Source organism: Nuphar pumila, chromosome 3 (genome assembly GCF_984573655.1).
Source record: "Nuphar pumila chromosome 3, dmNupPumi1.hap1.1, whole genome shotgun sequence".
Classification (NCBI taxonomy): domain Eukaryota; kingdom Viridiplantae; phylum Streptophyta; class Magnoliopsida; order Nymphaeales; family Nymphaeaceae; genus Nuphar; species Nuphar pumila.
In genome coordinates, this window is record NC_143251.1 from 84,912,323 (window position 1) to 84,924,431 (window position 12,109).

The following is a 12,109-nucleotide window of genomic DNA, read 5'->3' on the forward strand; positions in this document are numbered from 1 at the left end:
AGGAGAGGAAAAGAGAGGAAGAAGCAGGGAGCTTCTTCTTCAATCATCTGTCGTTTTCACCATTATTTTCTTGTTTCTTTTCGATCTACACGTAAGGTACGAGTCTTTCTCATCTCGGATGAGAAAAAGAGCTTAAATAAGCTTTAGGCAATGTTTGCACGGGGGAACCATGGATTCTATCTTGATCTTTCATGGTTTAATCCATGGGAATCGATGTAGAAAGGCTTAGAATATGTGATATTCGTTTTTCTATGATTTTTTACATGTTTTTATGTTTTTCTCCTATTCATATATATATATAAATATACATGTAAAAGCATGCATATTTATGAATATATGTTTTTGCCTTGTATGGACTCTTTGGACAAGTCTGGACAGTTTTGTTTCATGCTTTTAGCAGGCAGATATGGACAGATCTGGCCATCGTGATGATGGGCAAATCTAGACATATCTGAACTCTTGTCCATGTTGTCCGTCTTGGACAGATCTTTCTCCTAGACTGGTATATATTTATGGACAGGGGGACATGGGGCTATAGTTCTTAAAACTGAACCAGATCTATGGAAATAAAAATATGTGCATATTCAGTTAATGTGAAAATTTTGAATTTATGGAGGTTTTTGATCCGAGATAGGACGAACAGTTGTTGACAAGTAATGAAGCACCAGGGGTTTTTGCTGATTTAAAAAACCAGAAATCTTCCACATATGCTGAACCTGTAATAACCTTATTTTTTCGGTAATTATTTGATTTTTTATAATGCATAATTTGTTTGATTTGGGCCTGGGATCCGTGTTTAGGATCCAGGATCCACAATAGAACTATATATACATATACGTATAAGATTATATATATATATAAGAAAAGAAAATTTTCTATAAAATAAATGAAACTACGCGAGGACCCGCAGTTGGATCCATTTGGATCCGACCTGCAGATCCATTTCGCAAAGATGCTGCGGATCCAAAATCCAGACCGCGTCTGGATCCCGGATCACGGTCTCGGATCCGGCCCGTGCCCTGTGAAACGAACGAAAAAAAAAAAAGGTTATAAGGTTCAGCCACTACAGGGATGAACCCGATAATGGGAGGATGAGGGAAGGCGTTAGGGTTCAAAACCCTAACGTTGTCGGGGGGGAGTGCGAAGCTGCCGGAGTGAAAGGGGGGAAAACCTATCCCCTCCTTCATTTTAGGGGCCACCATGCTATTTAGGGGGCTCTCCCGAACCCCTTTCTCCCCCTCTCGTTCTTCTTCCCCTCTCTCCGCCTCCCATGTGACGCACAAAGCTCCTCCTCTCTGCCCCTCCCGCTCCTGTCTCCGTCGACAACATCGTGGGATATGCTAAAGACTATAAGGGGTATAGGTGTCGTGATCCATTAAGCAAACGCGTCAAAATATCGAGGAATGTCGTTTTTGACGAGATGAACTTTGACAATCAGCCCGTTGATCCAAGTTCTCATATTGCTAGTTCAGGTCGAAATGTTGAGGTGTACGATCCATGGTTAAATTCAGAACTCTTCTCTAATGCTAGAGAAGATTGTCCTGCAGATTGCAACCAGAAGGAAATATGTCAAGAGTCATCAAATGTATCCCAAACAGAAGAGGTTACCACCCAAAACTTGGAGCCAGTAAAGTATAAAGGTATTGTATACACCTGGTGAGAAAAGGAGCAAGAGCTCTCATCCCTTTCTTGTGATAATGATTCTGGTCCTTCTACTTCCGCTCCACATATGTTGGACAACATCAGAAGATGCACACGGGCACGACATCTGCTTGACAGGTGGGTTAGTTATAAAAAAATTTCATTGGATTTTCAATTGTTCCTAACATCCATAAATAAAGAGGATGAGCCCCTCACATTTTATCAAGCTGCAAACTCTAGAAGATGAACCGAAGCAATGAATGAAGAGATGGAAGCTTTACTTGAATGTGGTACCTAGGAAATTGTGCCTAGACCACTAGATAGGAATGTAGTTGGGTCGAGATGGGTATACAAGATAAAATATAAACCAGATGGGAGCATTGAAAGGTATAAAGCTAGACTTGTAGCCAAAGGGTTCACACAAGAACAAGGACAAGATTTTGATGAAACCTTCAGCCCTGTTGTTAAGATGGGAACCATCCGTATTGTGTTGGGTCTTGCCATTGAACATGGATGGACGTTGAGCCAGTTAGATGTTAAAAATGTGTTTTTACATAGTGACCTAAAAGAGGAGGTCTATATGGAACAACCCATCGAGTATGGAGAACGAGATGCCAATCATTATGTATGCAAGTTGAAAAGAACTTTATATGGATTGAAGCAAGCTTCTCGGTCCTGGTTCGAGAGTTTTTCATTGGAAATACAAAAGCACGGTTTCTCTCGGTCTCTTCTAGATCACTCATTATTCATCTACAATGAACGAGATGTAACCACTCTTCTGCTAATATACGTCGATGATATTATCATCACAGGGAACTACAGAAGCCATATTGAGGAGGTAAAAAACATATTAAATCAGAGATTCAAAATGAAAGATCTCAGTGATCTACGATATGTTCTTGTAGTGGAAGTTGATAAAACGTGTGATACACTTACTCTTACTCAACACAAATACACGATGGATATTCTTAGTAGAGCAGGCATGAAAGATTGTAAGTCATTGGCAACTCCAAGCATCGTCCATCAAAAATTAAGTTCCAAAGAAGGGGATCTATATAAGGATTCCACTAGATATCGCAGCATCGTGGGCATGTTACAATATCTGACCTTTACCAGACCTGACATAGTCTATTCGGTGAATCAAGTATCTCAGTTTATGCATGAACCTCATACATCGCACATGGAGGCAGTTAAGTGAATACTTCGTTATCTAAAGGGTACAGTTGGTGATGGGCCGGTGTACAGGAAAAGTGAATTAAATAAAGGTGGCCATGAAATCATTATATATGTTGATGTTGATTGGGCGGGTGACCCAGATGAACGACGGTCTGTATCTGGTTATTGTAGTTTCATTGGATCCAACATGTTCTCTTGGAGTAGTAGAAAGCAAAAGGCAGTCACTAGGTCAAGTACAGAGGCTGAGTACAGATCTATGGCTGTTGCAACTGCTGAGGCTACGTGGATAAGACATCTCTTAACAAAGATGGGAGAACCGATTGTTTGTTCACTCCTATTGTGTGATAATCAAAGTGCCATCAATATGTCCTTTAACCCCATCTATCACAGTCGAGCAAAGCATATTGAGATTGATCAGCATTTCGTCAGAAAGAAGGTTGAAGAGAAAGAGATTGAACCTGTGTTTGTGCGAACTGAAGAGCAAGTTGCAGATATATTCACCAAAGGACTGAGAAAAGACAAATTTTGGTTTCTAAAAAGCAAGTTGTTCATGATCCAGGACCATGCACAACTTGAGGGAGGCTGAAAAGAAGTCGCTTTTGGTTCTCTAATCTGAGTCGGGTCTGGACCTGATTTTTGTAATGGATCGGATCTAGATCCAAAGTGATGAATGTCTGTTGTAAATATGTATATTATTAAAGGGTATTTTAGTACCCTAAAAAGGTTATGTATTAGTTATATATTAAACCTCTAATAGAATGAAAAACACGCTGAAATCGATTGACGTGTTTTGCAGCCTCTTCTTCTGGTTTTTCTCTTTCCTGCACAGGTGAATGTGGAGGTCTTCACTTTCCAACAGTTGTTACCCTTGAACCTGATATTGAAGTTCTTCTCCTGACCACGGTTTTAGAGAGAATCTGTCATATTTCTTGGGGTGGTGTGTAGACACAGTTGTTGTTTTGATATATTAAGAAAGTGACACTTATGGATTTGGATGTCCCTAGTATCCCGACATTAGGTTTGGATGTTTAATGTTTCAAAGGTTGTTTCGGTCGAGGGCTAAGTTTGGTATCCAGTAATAAAATACAACTTATGTGCTAAGTTACCCTGCGAACCCTACTTGACCTTGAGAATTCTTACTCGTTTGGAGTATCTGCGAGCAAGGATAATAAAAAGACAAACTTAAATTGTGTGCATTTAATAGAGACATGCATATGAAAAGAATACTCGGATAAAAGATAATAATTTATTCATGCATGTGCACCGAAATAATGGATATTCTTGTTATACATTATATCATACATCTTTACTTGTTTTCTAAATTATGATATATTGGTGAATACATGATGTTTGTTCCCTAATGCATGTTAAATGTCTTTATTGCTTAAATTGTGGTCCATGTTGTTGATTGATTGTTCTCTCATGCTTAATAATTGTTCTCTATTGCATGAATAGTTAATTGAGATGTGAATTTGTCCTAATTGCATCTCTCTAAAATATTGCATGAATCGTATTTATGTTCTTTTTACTTATTTGTTTCATTAGAAGGATTCGTACACAGAATTCTTTGGATTTTGACACCCCTACTTTTGTGTTTTTCGCAGCCTCAGAAGCTTAGTGAGGCGACTTATTTTTGAAAGGAGTCACGAGGGGACTACACGATTGCTTGGCAGATTCTTTTGGACAGCTTGACTCTTCTTTTTGCTTTACTTATCTTTTATTCGCTTATGTCTCACGCTATATGCACTTTAATTCAATAAAGCTTGGTTTGACTTGAAAGATGAGTATAAGATCCCTTGTAGTTGTGGATGTGTTGTAACTGTAAACGCCCTGGGTCTCTGAGAATGTTTCTGCACTTGTTTAAAAAAAATAAAATTGTCACTTTTTCATGGGTACGAGTTGGGGTCGTTACAAACAATAACTTTGGAATTTCGTTTACAGAAGGGAATACTTACCCATAATTATATTCATTGTTGAGAGCTTACAAATCCTGAATTGATTAAGTAGAAAAACTCAATTTTGACTACTAAAATGAGTCAACTTCATTTAAATACAAGGGCTCTGTGAATCAGTACATATGAAAGATTTCATAATGCCATTCTAATTTCTTTTAACTAAATAAATAAACACCTCTTGCCAAACAGACTCATTACAAAATATATGCAATTGTATGTGTAACGCCCCAAAATTTTAACCTTCATTATAGTTCAAATATTGAAATTTCGAGACCATTTTTTTGTTTTTGATAAGTATAAGTAAATCACAATACTCTTGGCAGCATAGAGTCTATAGACCAACAAAAGGACCACCAAGGTACTTTTGTAATACTTAACAAATATGAAGGACAGAAAAATTATTTTCCAATGTGGCAACACCGAAATATGTATACATTCATGTATGATCATGAATGCTTGCATGCACCCACCCACACTGACACTAAACTTTCCTCCAAAAATATCACCATCCTGAAACAAACGGAAATCCATGAGACAAAATATTTTGCCAGTAGATTTACAACTTAATTTCAGGATCATACACCATATCACAATGCTTTGAACATCCAGCAAATTCACATTATCCAATATGTTTAAAGCAATATGCATAACAAAGTATTCTGACGTTATCTAGAAAACACAGAAGAAAATGAGAAAGGAAATAATACTGGATCCTAGAATTTGAATATATGCTGCAATATATTAGTGTTAACTTCTCACATGAACCATTCCCAGCTTTTGAGAGAAAAGCAGATGAGGCATATAAAGAAGAGAGGGAGCTGCTATTAGTGGGGAGGGAAGGCTTTCCTATGCAATGATGGAAGGCTTGCTAACCGAAAGGCATGGCATAGCGACTAAATAAAAATCATGACCAACTGGAGAGCATGCTTCTTATCCAGTGTAAAAATGATTCTGTTCACCACTGTCTATAAACAACAGCAGAGTGATTCCTGAAAAATGCTTCTGTACCTGTATAAGCTGTCTCCGTATCAAAACCCATTTAGATCTACGGCTGAAGGACTGAGGAATAGAAGAAGCCACTAAGGATAGAAGCTGTGGATGACACACATGTTATATAGCTAAGGCATTGTAAAAGTTTCATAAGACAAGTTCTTGCAAGAATACCTTGGCAACATTTTGTCGGAGTTCACCTGTTATTCCTATCCAAGACCAAATCTCATCCAATATTCGCCCATGATTTAAGAGAATATTGCATGCATCGGGATGAAAGAATCTGGTTATAATATCCATAGCTACCTGTAAAAACATTCAATTCATCTTGGCTATCAGAGAAACATCACCATGACAGACACCAAGGTATTCTTGCTACCACTCAAATTGCACTATGAATTACAAAATGCAGATTCATCAATCATACTACAAGTGACTAAATCAGTAACATAAAACATCACAATAAAACAACTAGAATGCATGAACTATCCAATTCTACAAACAACTGCCATGAAACAGAAAATTGGTTATCAACATGTGAATTTTTAATAAATTAAACATGACTTTCAAGTTTCAATGTAACAATAGTATTATGAAGTAATAAACAAAAATGGTTATAAAAGCTAGAATACTGCACCGTTATGAAAGTTAACATGAGAATGGATTCATGTAAATAAAAAAAATAAAACTCCATCTCTATCATCAAAAGTTCAAAACCCTTATGCATGACATTAATCTTGTGCAATTAAAACCTAAAAGATAGAAAATATAACCGCAGATATATGAGGACTAGATCAGTTAATTGGATTGACCTAGTAAAAGAGTGGTGTAGATTTATGACTAGGTCAATTAATTGGATTAACCTAGTAAGACTGTGACTTGTTGACTTGGATTAGTCATCGGGTCAACCTGTGAGGTTTGAAACCATGATTCAAAGGAGGAAAAAAAATACAAGACCCAAATAAATGAAGAAAAGCTATGCTGTTACATCTGCCCCACTACTCTAATGAATCTTAGTTTCACATTGCAGTCAAGAAGCATAATCTTGGGGTCTCAACAGGTATATGGAGTAATTGAAATCCCCCTCCCTTATAATCTTACAGGTTGCAAAGTTGGAGTTAGAAACAGGAGTTACAGAAACCCAAAATAACCCCAAAACCGAAAGAGAAAGAAGCAATGCCAAAATGAATGTAACCATGAGCGTAGTGTTGGGTTCTACCTCATTTGGGTGGCCTACCTCCTATTGAGTCGCTTCTGTAGAGAGTCAAACATGGTTTGACTTATAAAGATATATTTCTTTCCATATTGCAAGTAGTGTGTATTAGAGCCTATTGTTTCAATCCTTTGTTTTATGGAAAGTGAGAGTCTGAGGTTCTTCTACATACTTGGGTGTGTCAGAGAGAAAAAGACCTAGGGCTTCTTCTACAACCAAGAGACCACTAGAGAGGACTCTTGTAAGCAAGAAGGTTGTCTGATCAAGCTTGGGAGCTTGAGAAGAAAGCATTGTAACCTAGTTTCACATAGTGGATTTGTTGTGTCGGCCCCATGTTTTTCTCTCTTCTCTTTGAGGAGAGTTTTCCACATAAATCAGTGTGTTCTTGCCTTTGCTTTGATTTTTTGGTGCTTTATTATTCATATTGTGTAGTAACTTTGTCTTTATGGAGGCGATTCCATAAGATTTGGTGTAGTTGGGTTTTATGTTGTTAAGATTAGTCGACCATCTGAAGCTTCTTTTATTCTTAAAGTTGTTTTTTAGTATTTTATATATAATGAGAGACCCATATATAATTTTCTTTTTAGGCTAACCTCTATTTAAACTAGAGGAGATTAGCCCTAATGAATTAACAATTTTCCCTCTCTCTCTCTCTCTCTCTCTCTCTCTCTCTCTCTCTCTCTCTCTCTCTCTCTCTGTTCATGTGTGCTCCATTAAAGTTTCAACATGGTATCAGAGCAGCATGCGATCTTAGATGCCTGAGTTCCAGCATCATCTTCCCTCGAGCAACATCTCATCGAATAGTCGGAGAAGATCGACATCTTTCTCTGTTGATCAGCGTCCTGTTCTTCTTTGTGAAGATCAAACCTGGCGACAAATCTGCAGTGACCTAGTCACAACTATGAAGATCTGACTAGAGGTCATGACTCATATCTGAAGCCAGATCTGGAAGCTGTATAAAGACCCAACATGGAAATCGTGTGAAGGTGGATCGCGTGAAGACAGATCGGGCGTGAAGGTGGAAATCGTGTGAAGGTGGAGAGAAAGACACAATGATCGTGGAACCAGATCAAGTGGAGATCTAGACTGTTGAAGGTATTTTCTTTTGTCAAAGGCTGATCTGGAATCAGATTTGGCGTCAGGTCTGGTTGTCGCAAAAGGAAGAAAGGTATTAAATTATCGTAGATCTGTATAATTTTTGTTGGATCAGACTAGTTTTTTCAGGATCCGATCACAGATCTGGAATGAAGTTACGCAAAAATAACAAGTGGTTATGGTGAAGGCTTATTAGTTATTACAGACCACTATCTGCATATTGTGGAATTTTTTTTTGTCGTTGATCTGATACAGATCTGGGTATTATGGTGAAGGCCTATAACAGTCGTTGATCTGCGTAGTGTGGAGCAGATCTTTAGTTCGTGAAGTTTTTTTTGTGGAGTGGAGAGTTTTTTTTGGGTAATCGATTTTTTAAGTTGTGACTGTGTTGGATCGCGTCCTCCATATGGTGATCCAATCAACCATGAGTCCGTCAGTTAGAATTTTCAAGATTGAAGTCAGATAGTATAATAGTCTGAAAGCCAGGTAACTCCTACTGAATCAACTGAGTTGAATCTGTCCTCAAAGCGTGTCAATGGTGGTAGAGTGGAGGTTGAATAATTCTACAGTTTCGGGCATGAACCACACACATCTTTATCGTGTTGGATGTGTGGTCTTGATATGCAACCTATAGCCATCTTTTGTTGAGGTGGAAGGTTTTGGTCAAGTTTCTTTAAAATTATATTTGAAGTTTGGATCTGAATAGTTGGTGGTCGTGTATCTCAGATTTCATTGGTGAAATCAAAACTTGATATAGTCGGTTTCATAGTTGGTTGTTGGTGTGCGCATGTGGTTGTACCTGCATTTTTGAATCAAGCACATTATTTTATCTTATGACTCAAGTGGTTAAATCAGATGCAGATTACTCCAATGATTATGTAACTCTTAGCAGGGCTAAATATGACGAGCTCCTTGCTGTAAACGCTCATCCACTTCGAAGTCTTCTATTGCGGAGGTTGCGTGCTCGGCAGGTGATGGCCTATCTGACCAATGTGGTAAGTGGATCATTGATTCAGGAGCATCCAGACACTTGTGCGGAAATTCGTGTAACTTTTTAAGTTTAAAACCTGTCTGATCAAAAATGGGTAGTTCTTGCTGATGGCAGCTCTTCCCCAATTGTAGGGCAGAGAAACATGTCTATTTCCCCTACTCTTCAATTGTCGAATGTTCTTCCTGCTCCCTCTTTTCCACAGAATTTATTATCTGTCAGTCGAATGACAAAAGATCTGAATTGTAGGGTGATTTTTTATCCTATGGGTAGTACTTTTCAGGACTTGCTGAAGGGAAAGAGGATTGGTGGCGGCTATGAGGAAGGTTGTTTGTATTATCTACATCAACCTGTGGGTTCGGTTTACTCTGCTGTTACATCATCCTCAAGTCCTTTAATGTGGCATCATCGTCTGGGTCACCTTCCAGTACCAAAACTTCATCGTGTCATTCCTCATGTCAATTGGGAAAACATTGTCGAAGCTCTTTCCCCTCTAGTCAGAGTCCGTCAAGTTAAGGATTGTTTGATCTTCTTCATGTCGATGTGTGGGGTCCGAGTAGGATTCCAAATGGGTCTCAGTGTCGTTATTATCTAGTTATTGTTGATGACTTCTCAAGGTTATCGTGGGTGTTCCTGTTAAAAGATCGGTCTCAAGGTCATGTCATTCTTAAATCTTTAATTGTAGAGATAAAAACTCAATTTGATGTTTGTGTTAAAATTGTTCGCACTGATAATGCTCTTGAGTTCAAATCCAAAGACTTACTTCAATTCTATTATGTCAATGGGATTCAACCTCAATTTACATGCCCTCATACCTCCCAGCAGGATGTAAATGAAAAGAAACTGAGGGAGGTATATGAGGAATGACACGATGAAGTTTTGTCACTGGAAGGTGACCCAAACGATGATGCTACAATAGAGGACTTGAGGAGGATGTAACAGCAGAATAGGTCAAAACTTCTGGTTGGTGTAGGTAATACAGACCACCTTCCTCATAGTCGCCACCAATACTTCTCCCCGACAGCAAGTCCTGAAAGGTGTATCCCATAGGATCAAAAATCACTCTACAATTCAAATCTTTTGTCATTCGACTGACGGATAATAAATTTTGTGGAAACGAAGGAGCATGAAGAACATGCGACAATCAAATAATAGGGGTAATAGACATGTTTCCCTGCCCTACAATTGGGGAAGAGCTACCATCAGCAAGACGTACCCCTTTTTGACCAGTCACAGGTTTTAAACTCAAAAAATTACTCGAATTTCCGCACAAGTGACCAAAGGCTCCAGAATCAATGATCCACCTATCACCTTGACCAGATAGGCCATCACCTGCCGAGCACACAACCTCCGCAACAGAAGACTTCGAAGTGGATGATCGTAAAGCAAGGAGCTCGTCATATTCAGCCCTGCTAAGAGTAACATAATCATTGGAGGAATCTGCATCTGATTTAACCACTTGAGCCATAATATAAACTAATTGGCTTGATTCACAAAATGCAAGAGCAACCACACAAGCACACCCACAATCAACTACGGACCCGACTATATCAAGTTTTGACTTCACTAATGAAGTCTGAGAAACACGACCTTCGACTATCCAGATTCAAACTTCAAAAATAGTTTTAAAGAAACTTGACCAAAAATTTTCACCTCAACCACGGATGGCTATATTGTAAAACCCGAAAAATTTTGCTACAAAAAAAAATTTGTTTATGTTACAAAATATTTTAAAATATGCAAATTGTGCCTAGATCCACATTTCGGATCTAGGACCCATAAAGGGGTAATTAGGAATACATGATTTAATAACATTAATAATAATAAATAGATAAAATTTTAATTATAAAATTTATTTATTTTCATTAATCCGAGGATCCACAGTTGGATCCAACTTGTGGATCCATCTCGTTGGGGTCGGGTTACGGGTCTCGGGTCCGGACCCGAGCCGCGCCCTGTAGCTGCCCTTTTAAAAGAAAGGGGCAACCCGATAAGGCTTGCCCGATAGGTCAGGAGCCGAAAATAGAAGGGGGGCGAGGGAGGGGTTACGCAGAGCGTAACCAACCCCGCACCCCTCGGCAAGAAAGGGGGGCTTGGGGCCGATAAAGGGGGAGTGGAGAGGGGGTCTCGCCCTCTTCACTCGACCTCTCTCTCTCTCCCTCTATCTCTCTCTCTCTCACGGTGTGGGTTACGCCGAATAACGGGGGAGGTACCGGCTGCCATTGAAGGCCACAGCAGGCAGCCTGTCACGGCAGCAGTGAGGAGCATCAGCTGCGGCCCTGCTTTCGCGTCTCCAGCCTCCGATCGCCAGAAAACCAGCGAAATAAGGTACAGGTCTTCGTTGAATCTTGGTGAGGGATCGAACAGGGATTCGATTTCGAGTAAGGGTTTGAGATGAGAAGCCATGGAAGTCCGCTAGATGGCTACCCTCTGGGTTTTCACGAATTGATGGGGTTAGTTTGATCTAACCCTAACCCGTAAAATCCCCAAATCAGGCCGATAGGGGGGAAAAGAGGGGTCGGTTGAGGTAGTGGATGTCCCAGCCATGGAGGTCCCGAGTTCCTTAGGGATTTCCCAGATTTGGGGGTTTCTTAGTTAGGAAACGAGAAACTCCATGGTGCCTATTGAATTCATGCGAGAAAAAAAAAATATTAAAGAAAAACGATTATGCTTGCATTGCATTTTTGGCTTCTTGCAGTACTATTTCCAACCATGCATCTTTTTCACAACAAATTAAGTAGTTGTAAAATATTCCCCTGGAACTTACTTGGAAGCGCACCTCTTAACGTACTAAAGTAAAATTTTTCCAGAAATATTTGTTTATATTCTCATAAGCTTCACTTGAACGTGCTGAAAATGCTTTCTATCAGTTGAAAAGGGAGAGGAAAAAAACTCGGCTGACTTAGGAATTGCTAGCTGAAATGTCTATTTTTGACTAGCGTAGAACCAGTTATTCTGAACATTGTGCAGTTTTTTACAATTTTAGTCTTTTTGTGTTGTTATAAGTATTGAGTGGAAGGAGAGCATAAGATCATGAGAGATCTGTACAAT

At 39.1% G+C, this 12,109-nt stretch overlaps 1 protein-coding gene across 5 annotated transcripts in view; it reads right to left on the reverse strand.

Moving 5' to 3' along the window:
- The window catches only part of GCN2 (protein kinase family protein), a 225,217-nt gene that overhangs the window by 65,258 nt on the left and 147,850 nt on the right, over positions 1-12,109 (reverse strand). For all 5 annotated transcript variants that reach the window (XM_089999605.1, XM_089999602.1, XM_089999603.1 and 2 more), the window contains 2 exons: positions 5,937-6,068; positions 5,781-5,864 (listed from right to left, as the gene is read on the reverse strand). In XM_089999605.1, coding sequence (XP_089855731.1) covers positions 5,781-5,864; positions 5,937-6,068 — 216 coding nt within the window. The remainder of the gene's footprint in view (positions 1-5,780; positions 5,865-5,936; positions 6,069-12,109) is intronic.